Here is a 13,693-nt window from a genome sequence, read left to right on the forward strand (position 1 = left end):
TACAGAAGGCTCAACTGAAAAATAATTCCTATTTTGTTATTAAGGATCCCACCATAGTTAGAGATATTATCTCTAGAATTCAGAATCAACTAAAGTCCTTTTAGAAGTCCATAATGTCTGTCTATGGGATAAACACAATATTATGATATGTCAATACAGGTCTGCTTTTAATATTTTAAAGAAAACAACAGTAGCATTTTTAACCCAAATATTTACAACATTACATTTGGTTTTCCAGAGGGTTTTGGAATTGGAAGCCAAGTGGAGCAGTGACCAATCCTAGGCATACAGCATGCTGGGCAACCATTCTGCAACCATTCTCCTTGAGCATTTAGAAAGGATGGATCTGATCACCAAGAGCCAGCACAAGGTTTCTAAAGAATAAGTCATGCCAGACTAATCTTATCTCCTTTTTTGAGAAAGTTACTACCTTGCTGGATCACGGAAATGCTGTAGACATAGTTTATCTAGATTTCAGTAAGGCTTTTGATAAGGTTCCACATAGTATTATAGTCGACAAATTGGGAAAATGTGGTTTAGATCCTATTACTGTTAGGTGGATCTGTAACTGGTTGACAGATAGCACCCAAAGAGTGCTAGTTAATTATTCCTCATCCACTTGGAGAGAAGTGACTAGTGGAGTTCCTCAGGGATCTGTGCTGGGCCCTGTGTTGTTCAACATCTTTATAAATGATTTGGATGAAGGAATAGAGGGGATGTTTATTAAATATGCAAATGATACTAAATTGGGAGGGGTAGCAAATTCGGTAGAAGACTGAGCCAAGATACAGGATGATCTTGACAGGCTGGAGAATTGGGCTAAAACTAATAAAATGCACTTCAACGAAGACAAATGTAAAGTTCTGCATTTAGGTAGGAAAAATCAAATGCATAATTATAGGATGGGGGAGACTTGTCTGAGCAGGATCTTGGGGTCTTAGTAGACCAAACACTGAACATGAGTCAGCAGTGTGATGAGGTAGCTAAAAAGGCAAATAGTGTCCAGATCACATGAAGTGATGGTACCGCTTTACACTGCTCTGGTTAGACCTCACCTAGAGTACTGTGTTCAGTTTTGGGCACTGCAATTTAAGAAAGATGTAGGCAAGCTGGAATGTGTCCAGAGGAGGGCAACAAGGATGGTGAGGGGCCTGGAGACCAAGTCCTATGAGGAAAGGTTGAAGGAGCTGGGTATGTTTACCCTGAAGAGAAGACTGAGAGGGGATATGATAACCATCTTCAAGTACTTGAAAGGCTGTCATAGAGAGGATGCTGCCGAGTTGTTTTCTGTTGCCCCAGGAGGTCGGACCAGAACCAACGGGTTGAAATTAAATCAAAACAGTTTCCGTCTTGACATTAGGAAGAATTTTCTAACAGTTAGAGTGGTCCCTCGGTGGAACAGGCTTCTTTGGGAGGTGGTAAGCTCTCCTTCCCTGGAGGTTTTTAAGGAGAGGTTAGATGGCCATTTATCAGCAATGCTGATTCTGTGACCTTAGGCTTAGATGATGAGAGGGAAGGCATCTTGGCCATCTTCTGGTCACTGGGTGTGAGGGTGTGGGGGGAGGTAGTTGTGAATGTCCTGCATTGTGCAGGAGGTTGGACTAGATGACCCTGAGGGTCCCTCCCAACTCTATAATTCTATTATTCTATTCTAAATGTTTTATACGATAACAAATTCAAAGGCCTTATTGGAAATAAACTGCTTGTTGTAATGTTATATGGTTGCCTTTAGGATTGTTAAAAATCATATTGTGAGTTAGACTGAAATAACTGAAACAGCTAAATCTTCATATGTTAATGCCTTTCTATAACAACCTACAGCTACAACTGTAACACCAAAAGGCCAAGATTGATAGTACTACAACCAGACACTTGTGCTTTGTTTTCCATAAAACAAAGGAAGCAAAGAACTCATTTTACAACTAAATTATGTAGGAAAAATGTGGCCAATGTACTCTAGAATTTGAGTCATTTGATCACATTATTTGGAATTATTTCTGAACCACAGGGGATTACTTTCTTAATCCGTATTCTAAAGAAAGGGAGAGATGGAGGGAGGGTATTGCATGCTTACTGGTGTTCTGCTGAGCATGCTGAAAGTTGCCATTCAGGTACTTCTTCAGCACTGAGCTATCAATCAGTGGGGCCTCCCCTCATACCTGTTAATCTGTCTCTTCAGGCGTATTTGTTTGAAAGGATGAGAAGACATGTTTTTAAAAATGCCATGGGGGCCTCTAACCTTAAGGCCCTGATTTAAACACCGTCAAACAGTTCAGGGTAGACATAGACCTCCTACACGAGTGGGCTTCCCAATTCACATTATGAAGTAACTTCCACCTGTGCATGTGCAGAGCTACCCCTGCCTTTGAAGTAAAGGGTGTACTATTCACACAGCTGTGAAGATACTAATACCTGTGACAGCTGAATGTAAGGGAGAGTCCCTGCTACTATAAGAAATGACGCATTAATTGAGCTCAGGATGTTTTTTAAAAAAGTATCTTCACATATCCTTTCAAACTAACAGGTCCAGGTCTTCTCAGGAGTAGAAAACCAAAAATGGGGAAAGAACTCAACCAGAGAAGTACAGGGAACCTAAGGGTTGAGCTGGAAACTAAAAATGCTTATAAAGTAATATATTTAGTGTGTGTGTCTGTGTGTTAAGTGCCATCAAGTCACTTCCGACTCATGGGGACCCTATGAATTAAAGCCCTCCAAAATGTCCTATCCAGTCTTGCTCAACTCTTGCAAACTGAGGGCTGTGGCTTCCTTTATTGAGTCCATCCATCTCTTGTTGGGTCTTCCTCTTTTCCTGCTGCCCTCAACCTTTCCTAGCATGACTGTCTTTTCCAGTGACTCTTGTCGTCTCATGACGTGACCAAAATACGATAGCCTCAGTTTAGTCATTTTAGCTTCTAGGGTCAGTTCAGGCTTGATTTGATCTATAACCCACTGATTTGTTTTTTTGGCAGTCCACGGTATCCGTAACACTCTCCTCCAACACCACATTTCAAAGGAATCTATTTTCTTCCTATCAGCTTTCTTCACTGTTCAGCTTTCACACCCATACATAGTAATAGGGAATACAATGGCATGAATTAATCTAGTCTTGGTGGCCAGTGACACATCCTTACATTTCAAAATCTTTTCTAGCTCCTTCATGGCTGCCCTTCCCAGTCTCAATCTCCTTCTAATTTCTTGGCTGCAGTCTCCCTTTTGGTTGATAGTGGAGCCAAGGAACAGAAAGTCTTGAACAATTTCAATTTCCTCATTGTCAACCTTAAAGTTGTGTAATTCTCCTGTAGTCATTATTTTTGTTTTCTTGATGTTCAGCTGTAGTCCTGCTATGGCACTTTCTCTTTTAACGTTCAGCAGTAGTTGTTTCAAATCTTCACTATTTTCTGCCAATAATGTAGCGTCATCAGCATATCTCAAATTATTAATGTTCCTCCCTCCAATTTTCACTCCACCTTCATCTAAATCGACTCCAGCTTTCCTAATTATATGTTCTGCCTATAGATTGAAGAGATAGGGAGACAAAATACATCCTTGTCTGACACCTTTGCCAATTGGAAACCATTCCATTTCTCCATATTCTGTTCTAACTGTGGCCTCTTGTCCTAATATATTTATTAGGAGTACACAATGGCTTAAAACACTGGGGTTGGACTATAGGCTACATATAAAACCACCAGTATTAATAGTTACAAAAATATTCAACATCAATGATATACAAAATATAAATGACCAATACACCATATGGGTTTCGGCCTTTTGGGCCTTCCTCAGTGGCCAAATTATACAAAACATGAGTTGTAAAAATGCATCCAGAAATGCACTTTCCAAGGTATTACATCAGAAATTTACAAACCTTAAAAGGGGTGAGAACTATTGATACTGGTGGTTTTATATGTAGCCTATATTTCAGGCCCAGTGTTTTAATCCATTTTATTGTGTACACCTAATAAATATATAAGAATTTTTAGTTTCCTTCTCAGGAGTAGTTCCCCAACTTTTAGTGTGACAAAGCCATATTCAGCCACTTCTATACTAGACTGGTGAGGCAAGCAAAACCAGGGCTTTATGAACATGAAGCCTGACTGGAGGGACTTTTTTTAAATTACCAACTTGTTCTGTGGAAGAATCCAGTGATCTTACAAGCGATAGAGACCCATGTACTGTATAGAACTCACCGTGGAATTTGTATAAGCCTCCTAGATGATCCAGTAGAGTCTCCAGTGACTTGGACACTGGAAGCAGCTCTAAAAATCTGTGAATCACAATGTCAAACACTGGTAGGAAACGGAGGCAAACATTCCCAAAGTATATCGGTAAGTATTGGGGCTGGATCTGAACAGGAGGATTAACTTGCTCTGCTAAGCCTTCAAAATACAGCTTTTCGGGATATTTCTGGGGGAAAAAGTTTGAACAATATTAACTTACCTGTCTAATTTTCATAATACTTCAAGGATAATGTATTATTTTACTTAGAATCCTTTTCCCCACCCTCCCTACATACAGTGCAATCCTATACACTCTTTCAAGTCCACTGACTTCGATGGGCTTCGAAGAGTGCAACTCTGCTTAGGTTATACTGATAGTGCTCTTGCTTTACATTCATGTTTAATTGAAACCTCTTGCAAAAACTGTAGCTATATAGTAAAAAACCTACATACATTGAGAGGAATATTATCAGAAACAGACACAGGCTACAAATGATGCATAAATGTAGGCTCTGGAACAGACAAAGGTGATATTTAATCTCTGGTATCCAATGCAATTGAATCTGCTCAGCAATTTGGATTTACCTATAAGCTTATATATGCACAAGAGCACTTCCTGAAGCAGTATGAACTAGGCACTTACTGGGGGGTGGCTGAATGATTCAACCCCTAACCACTTTCACTTTACACATGCAGGAAATGCAAAGAGCCATAGTTTCCAAGTCCTAACCTGTTCTGAGCGCTAACACAGCTGTATCATTTCCCCATTCTCTGATCAGCTCCTTTATTACCTGTGATAGTGGAGGCACTGTGTGGTTTTCTCTAAACCTCAGGCTTTCCCACTTCCATAATACACAAGTTCAATTTTGTATTGAAATTCTTCAGGCTGAGCTATAATATCTTCCTTACATTTGATATTATTAACATTACTATAGATATACTGCAGATATAGATTAGTACAGATATATTCTGCTATCATGAAAAAGGAATAAAGAATACCACTACATTCCCAATTTAAATATTCTGTAACAAACAAACATTATTACTCAGTTTACCTTGTGGTAAGTCATGTGCTTAGTATGCCAGTCATTCTGCAGCCAATGCTCTGGGGAGTTCTCCTTCACAAAATCACTCACTCTGTTTCTGAAATCATTAGGTTTAAGTAAAAGCAACTGGATGATAAAGTAGCACACCTGAGCTTCATTTCCTTCATGACTGCGCATAGCCTGTAATGGAACATATATAATACTGCAAAATGATACAAGACAAAGTCACATTATTGCACTTAAACAGTTCAGATTGTTGTACTTAAGAAAAAAAACGAATCCAAAAGTTGTCACAATTTCATCAGCTGACAAGTTACTTCTCAGAAACCTGGTAATAATGAACCCTCTGGGCTGATCCCCCCTCTTCCCCCCCACCCCGAGGGTTTAAAGCCCACAAAAGCAAGTGTTTTCAAGTTCAGACACTGTAACTCAAATAAAAAAATCACTATCTCGCACTACTACTCTGTGAGATCTCAGTGGGCCAAACCTCAGTGTTTTGTATGTTAGATTCAGAAATGTTGCAAAATACATACAAGGAATACAGCGTACATATTATGGATCAGAAAAAGATTACTATTTCTGGAGTAACTTTAAAAGGAGACAGTATATTTTATGGCATTCCTTACCAGACATAATATCAGCCGGTCCAGTGTCACAATATTGTATTTCCACACCATGTCATTGAGAATCTCGATACATTTGTTGAGCTGCTGTCCTCCTGCTGATGTGGAAAATTCATAGACCAAGAAATCTGCAAATGTCCTAACATGAGCAACCAGAGCTCTGGCACCAATTCTTTCTAGCACTCTAAGAAGCAGAAAAGAACAAAAGAGTGAATTTAATAATGGAACTTCAAGGACAGCTGTTTAGTCTATGCTTACCATTAGCAATCAACCAATATGTGAAGTTGCACTGCTACACAGACAGCATAGAATACTTAAGAAAATGATCACACACAAAAAAACTATGGAGATAGAACTTGCAGAAAACTCAGTGAAATGAGTGGCTATGCAGACTCTTAGATGTCCTCTGAATTACTAGACAGGACTATTAGAGTTCTGCGGTGTATTTTGTGTTGATTTGCTGTGGCAGCACAGGTCACGAAGTCTCTTTCAGCAACTGCCCAGCAGCTCCTTTACTCCTATTTAACCTTATTCATAGTGCATGCTAGAGAAAAAGGCTATCACTGACCAATGCAGAAAATACTAGAAAAAACTGCCTAGGAAACAAAGCATATGTTAACTGAATGATGCCTCCATGTGGAAGATTCTCTGTACTAATATAATATTCCAGAAATGATCCAACTGATTTTACTGTTCCATATACCATGAAATACAGTTTAATCTTGAAAACTTACCTGTAGCCAATTTGGTTAATGTGGTCAGTCTCTAGCAGCATCTTCCAGAGAAGACAGAGGAAGAGGGGAGGGGAGCCCTGCATGGAAAAATGGGTGATGATGTCATTCTCATTGGTCATTGACTTCCACTTTCGGTATTCCTCCTCCACATTTTTCTTCAGGTTGAAGCGGCTCTCTTGAGGGACATTGTTTTGTTTGAAGAAAGCCTGAAATACGAACAGATCTGAATGTAACACTCAGATTTTCATCTGAAGTTAACTAAGCTATGGTGAGCCACTCTGACTCCAGTGTATCCCTCTGCAACTAGAAATGGTAGGAGGTTAAGAGGCTGATCATACACAGTTCTTTTCAAAGATTAGAAAAGCCAGGTTTACCTGCCATGTATTTCTTTAGCTTCAAGGCTCATTTCTGTAAACATCATTACTAAGGTTTGCATACAGTAACCAGTGGGATTTGGACCCCCCCATCTTAATTTCATTTAATTTCCTCCACTATTATCTAACTTATTTCCTTCAAGTATTTACCCTGAAGTGAGCTTAATGTAGCAAGAGCCTCATTATCTTCTTTCATAACAACTTGCTCTTATGTGTAAACATCAGTGAACTACATTTGTGAAAATTACCTGCAGTGGAGCTGGAAAACAGCTCAGGGTATGTGAAGCCCAGTTATGAGGGGTAAAGCTCATGATAGTCTGAAGTATATCTTTGCACCAAGTTCCCTGAATAGAATCTGATCCTGTGAAAAAATCTGAAAAAAGATATGTAAAAGTAACTGAGTTTTAGTTTTATATAGCTTAAACATATACAATGAATTAGTAAAATGCCATTTACACATCCTGTTGACACCATGTAAAAAAAGGTAAAGGTGCAAGCACTGGGTCATTACTGACCCATGGGGTGACGTCACATCCCAACGTTTACTAGGCAGACTATGTTTACGGGGTGGTTTGCCAGTGCCTTCCCCAGTCATCTACACTTTACCCCCAGCAAGCTGGGTCCTCATTTTACCGACCTCGGAAGGCTGGAAGGCTGAGTCAACCTTGAGCCAGCTACCTGAAACTGACTCCCGTTGGGATCGAACTCAGGTCGTAAGCAGAACTTTTGACTGCAGTACTGCAGCTTACCACTCTACGCCACGGGGCTCTTAATGTACATGACACCATGGCGGGATGTGAGCAGTGGGGTGCCTCAGGGATCTGTGTTGGGACCGGTGCTTTTCAACCTGTTCATCAATGACCTGGAGTTGGGGTTAAACAGTGAAGTAGCCAAGTTTGCAGATTACACCAAATTATTTAGGGTGGTTAAAACAAAATCAGACCGTGAAGAGCTCCAGAAGGATCTCTACATACTGGAAGAATGGGCATTAAAATGGCAAATGAGATTCAATGTAAGTAAGTGTAAAGTGATGCATATTGGGGCAAAAAATCCCAACTTCACATATACACTGATGGGATCTGGCAGTGACTGACCAAGAAAGGGATCTTGGGGTGGTAGTGGATAGATCAATGAAGATGTCAACCCAGTGTGCGGCTGCTGTAAAAAAGGAAAATTCCATGCTGGCCATAATTAGACGAGGAATAGAGAATAAAACTGCTGATATCATACTGCCCTTGTACAAATCTATGGTGAGACCACACTTGGAATACTGTGTACAGTTCTGGTCACCACACCTAAAAAAGGATATTACAGAGCTTGAGAAGGTGCAGAAAAGAGCAACCAAAATGATTAGGGGACTAGAGCAACTGTCCTATGGGGAGCGGTTAGGACGCTTAGGGCTGTTTAGCTTGGAAAGAAGGCAGCTAAGGGGAGACATGTTAGAGGTCTATAAAATTATGCATGGTGTGGAGAGAGTGGACAGGGAGAAGTTTTTCTCCCTCTCCCATAATACTAGAAAGCGGGGTCATCTTCTGAAGCTGGAGGGTGAGAGATTCAAAACAGATAAAAGGAAGTATTTTTTCACACAACGCAGTTAAATTGTGGAACTCCCTGCCCCAGGATGTGGTGATGGCTGCCAGCTTGGAGAGCTTTAAGAAGGGAGTGGACATATTCATGGAGGAAAGGGGTATTCATGGCTATTAGTTAGAATGGATACTAGTCATGCTGCATACCTATTCTCTCTAGTATCAGACAAGCATGCCTATTATATTGGGTGCAGTGAAACACAGGCAGGATGGTGCTGCTGCAGTCATCCTGTTTGTGGCTTCCTAGAGGCACCTGGTTGGGTACTGTGTGAACAGACTGCTGGACTTGATGGGCCTTGGTCTGATCCAGCAGGGCCTTTCTTATGTTCCTATCTTCACCATGCACATTATTATTATTTTGAGTATTCCACCAGTTTCCTCTGTCTCAATTTAATTCTTTGTTTCCAGAAGGCTCGAGATTTAGCTAAACTGAACCCAGAACACTCCACACAAAATCCATAGGACCATTCTATTCTAGTCACAATGCCCTTACTGAAAATTGAAATACACCATAATGAGAAATCAAGGATATTCACTCATGCCACCTTGAGCTCCTCAAGGGAGAAAGTTGGCTAATAAATGTTACAAATAAGTAAGTACAGCTCTTTGGATAATGAGTAAAGACTGCCCTGCACCCCAAATGCTCAACAGCATCTCTGGTGTTTCTTCCCTGTAAGAATAATGGATGGGGATTTCTTTTTTCAAATTTGAATATCACTGTAGAATATTTATACTCTTTGAAAAATACACATATCAGCCAATCAGAATGTCTATTTCATGTTTTGTACTGTCATTTTTTCTTTCCCCCCCATTTGCTAAAGCAAATAAGAACTTTATTAATACAGCAGATGGAATTTTATATTCTTGTCTGGATAACATTTTATTATTGTGAACAATCAGTTCTGATTATGCTCCTTTTAACCAACTGAAAAACAACTACCCTGATCCAGACAGGATATATGATCAGGCTGCAAACACGTATACCGCTTCCTGGATTACAAACTGGAAGCATATATCAAGTTATGAGCAGATATGTGCCGCAAATAAGGATGCCGTCACATGGCACTGCAATGGGATGAGCACCCCAGTGAGGGTTCAAGTGTGCATTCTTAAACCACCAGTCAAATGTTAATACTGTGTTTATGTTTGATGACATTTGGATGGAGGCAAAGTGTATCTTATCTTCAAACATTAACTCGGCTAATTTGTCTTGCTAGATATGATGTGTCATATTAACAAACCACACATGGAAGAAAAATGTGTGTACACACTCCCTGAATCATTTTATTTTATTATTTATTTTAATAATGATGGGGAAACCTCCATGACTTTCAAAAAATTTAAAGTCCTCAGTACTGCATTAATTGTTTGCTCTCCTTTTATACCTTCAAGATAGCAAAATTAATTCTGCTCCATGTTAAGAAAATTGTGAAAGAGCCTTACCTGTAACGTGCGTTGCTCTTGCCAGAGTTAAAATAAGGGCCCTGTTGAGTTCCTCTGATTCTGCTGAAAGGACTGTTTTTGGCTCATTAAGGAAGCGCGTAAATTGTGGCTGGACCTCAGAGCTACCCAAGGCTGTGATCAGCCTCAGAGCTGTACTTTCAACGCTGTAAAGAGAAGGCAGCGGCTTAACTGGAGCTCAAAACATGCTTGTTTTGATAAATGCAAGCAAAAGAGTAGCATTGTGGAGTCATTATGCTTCAAATAAGATTTCAACGCTGTGGCTTATGTGAGTTCCCTCTCAAATGACCAGGGCACATTTTTTTATTAAATTTATTATTTTCCCCCAATTGAAAATCTGTCTTAAAAGAGCAAGAAGAGGTCACTTCACACCCAGCCAAAACCACAGAAAGTAAACTGGCTGCTCAGTTGATCCCTACTTCCTGATAAGTATATCTCTATGATACATTGGCAAAATCTACTTGTCACATTCACAATTTATATTTTTTCAGGGTTTGTACCCAACATGTTTTAAGTGCATATCTAAAACTGAAATAAATGAATTGCCCTTAGAAGTGCACTAAGAATCAGGCTTCACCGTAACCAACAGACTATTTACATGTTTGCTCACTCTATGAACTCAAGTGATATTTTATTAACAGATTGGGGAAAAAGTACTTTCTTTATCTGCTCTTAGAATCCTGGCTCTATCCAAACGAGTAAATTACAGCTTGGTACTCTGGGAATCCCTCTTGTTAACACAGCATTCAACAGGAGTTTAATTCAAGCCTTTTTTCTAGTCTTGACTGCTACTGATAAAGTCTGAGCCTTTATCATTGCAGTTGTAAACAGAGAAACTCTCTTCTTAGTCTACTGAAGTCAATGGGCTTAGAGGGGTATAACTGTTTAAGACTGCACTGTATAACTATTCAAAATGTTATTTCCCCACCCCCTTCTATACCCACAGTCTGCTAAAATTGCATTCATGCATTGGCAGGATACAGTGTCTAGAGGGTGCAGTCTGAATCCAGATAATCCAGGTTGAAATGCAGAGTCAGTTATAAATCTTAGTGGGTAGGCACTCTCACATTCTAAGCGACTTTAAGCGTTCAAGTTTCAGACCACTATCACAATCAAGAGGTTTTCAGACGCCTCCAGCACAGGTCCTGTAGTGTTTGAACTGGCCTGTCTTAAGAATCCCCATACCTTTTAACCTAGGCGCAGTTTTATTCTTGTTTTTCTCCCACCAATTTCCCGGTGTGTGCAGTGCCTCTAGAACAGAAATGGCCATTTGTAGAGATAATACTCACCACAGATGAAGCTGATTCTGATTTGTCTGTGGCACTGCAGCTAGAGAGTGAAGATTACTCAGCAGCTGGACCCTGTAATGAGGCTGGATGTGATGCATGCGATAGCTGAACATCTCCAACAGAGTGTGCAAGATGCCCCAAGCATGAGACTTAAAGACTGTGGGTAGAAGCTGACCTACGAAGAACACACTACCGTCAACGGTTTTCTAATGACAGCATTTGAGCAAGTTATCATTTTTACAAGCATGAGTATACAGATTTTCCTGTACTTTACAGAGCCTGGCAAAATTTACTTAGCACTACAGTATTCACAATATACAGCATGTAGTAAAATCTTATCAAAGAAGGTTGCAATCCATCCAATAAATAGTTTATTATCATGCAATTAAGCTGAACTCATTAATACCATAAGTATCCTGCACAGGAGCAGGAAACAGGGGCTCCAACGTGCTGTCCCCAATGTCTGTAGTTGTTAGCAGAATGAACTCTGAACTGGAAACAAGTTAGTGGTCCAAGTGTTAGTCCACAAATTCAGTTGCCTTGCTAGGGAAGGCACTAGCTCTCAGCCAGGCCCATGGGGGCAGATAAAGTCACTTGGCTGATCGGTGGGAAGAAGAAGGAAGCAGGAAAAGGGGAGAGGCTATGGGGGCTTTTTGGGAAGGAGGAAATATCAGGGAAGGGGAAAATGAGATGCCCCCTGCATGTCCTTATGGGTTCTCGATTTGCAGTTTTATATTATGCATTCTTCAAAGTGTATACACAAGAAGAATTTTTTTGCATATGCAAATTTGTGCTCTACCAAAACCTGCTCAATTATAGCTTCGTTGACAAGAGAAATAATATAAGCAAGTGCTCTTACTGATAAAACCTTTGATGCCCAAGGATTCTATTTCCATATAAACCAGCAGACGACTGTATGTTTCCACAAGGGCTGGAGCCAAGGCCAAACTAGATTTTGCATGAGCCAGTTTGATCACTCTGGTAGCTATGCTGTGAATAAGGCTGGAAGAAAAAAAATCATTTTATTTTCAAAACCGTATTTCTGAAGCTAAAACAAAGTTAGTATTATTATAGATAGGTCTGTACCAAAACAAAATAACTTTGCTTTTCTGCAGCTAACACTACTGTACCTCATCTTGGCATGAACTGTAAGCGAATCCAAGAGGTTCATTGGCAAGGGTGTGATGGACCCTGAAGCCATGCAATTGGTTCCTGGGAGAGAGATCCTCATGTTGCCGTTTCCATAAATTGTTTCTACTAGAACACCCATGGGTAGCGTGAAGCATTCTGAATTGGTGGAATAAGCATTGCACAACAAGGCAATCTTGTAGTCATTCATCTGCAAACTTTTATTCCTTAGACTCTGTTGCAAGAATCTGCACACCCGAAGAAAGAAAGAAAAATGATTACAGCATATTGCTTGATGGACCGGTATTAGAGTTTCAGCTGGGTGATCAAACCATCCGTTAGAATTAAGGCAAACTCCACTTTATTTTGAAGAAGATTCCTTGTGTACAGCTATTAAGAGTGAATTATGCAATCCTGGCTTATACTTAAATGGCGTGTAAAGACCTTTATTCTGCTACATTCCTGCTTCGAAACAAAATAGATCTTTTACAGCTTGCACCTCCACTTTCTCTTTTGCCACATTCCCCAAACTTGTTCTTGCTCAGAAAGGGGTAGGAGAAGAGCTTGGGGGGAAAATCACACTATCATATCCAGGGTATTTATTCATTCAGTCTCCCCTGGTTATGAAGTGTGAGTGTTCTTTATGGGCAGTAAGGAATGACTGATTATAGGTAGGTGTGAGCACTTGTCCCTGTAGTAATCCCACAAACAACATCCACAGGCGAGTAGTCCAAAAGAGAGTTGATTTATTAGAAAACCTACAGGTATACAGAGCTAACAGGTAAATTGGCACGAATGGGAACTAAAGGCATGGCCTGCGGCCTATATGGAAAAGCATTGGTCATATCAAGATAGCAGTTGCAGTCATGGCAACCACCCTCCTTACGAGGGCCGTTCCCACAGCTAGGAAAGGAATTTGACGGTTACCAGTTCTCGGCCTTGGACTGCACCTGGTGAAACCAAAACATGCAGTCTGTTTCTCTCTGCAGAGAGCCGGCCTGACATCAGGCTGAGAACTGCTTTTGACTGTAACAATGAAGAGCAATTTCTACTACATATGTTGGCAAACAGAATAAAAGCATGCCATTAAGTAACTTCTTTTTGTCCTTTTGCCGCTTAAAACTACTCTGGAGCTGCAGTCCTGCTCGATGAGTTATCACTACATGGGTGGAGAGGTGTGGAGAAAGGGAAGTAAGGGCTGTGTCCCGAGAAAGCACCATGAATAGCTCAGC

General features: G+C 40.4%; 1 protein-coding gene across 3 annotated transcripts in view; it reads right to left on the bottom strand.

Annotated features, from left to right (window-relative positions):
* MED23 (mediator complex subunit 23) overlaps positions 1 to 13,693 on the bottom strand; it is an 82,382-nt gene that overhangs the window by 23,020 nt on the left and 45,669 nt on the right. For all 3 annotated transcript variants that reach the window (XM_056856141.1, XM_056856140.1, XM_056856142.1), the window contains 9 exons: positions 12,464 to 12,709; positions 12,193 to 12,335; positions 11,334 to 11,508; positions 10,027 to 10,190; positions 7,246 to 7,370; positions 6,624 to 6,829; positions 5,893 to 6,073; positions 5,276 to 5,446; positions 4,191 to 4,407 (listed from right to left, as the gene is read on the bottom strand). In XM_056856141.1, the coding sequence (XP_056712119.1) occupies positions 4,191 to 4,407; positions 5,276 to 5,446; positions 5,893 to 6,073; positions 6,624 to 6,829; positions 7,246 to 7,370; positions 10,027 to 10,190; positions 11,334 to 11,508; positions 12,193 to 12,335; positions 12,464 to 12,709 (1,628 nt within the window). The remainder of the gene's footprint in view (positions 1 to 4,190; positions 4,408 to 5,275; positions 5,447 to 5,892; positions 6,074 to 6,623; positions 6,830 to 7,245; positions 7,371 to 10,026; positions 10,191 to 11,333; positions 11,509 to 12,192; positions 12,336 to 12,463; positions 12,710 to 13,693) is intronic.

The sequence above is a fragment of the Euleptes europaea genome, chromosome 10 (genome assembly GCF_029931775.1).
Source record: "Euleptes europaea isolate rEulEur1 chromosome 10, rEulEur1.hap1, whole genome shotgun sequence".
NCBI lineage: Eukaryota > Metazoa > Chordata > Lepidosauria > Squamata > Sphaerodactylidae > Euleptes > Euleptes europaea.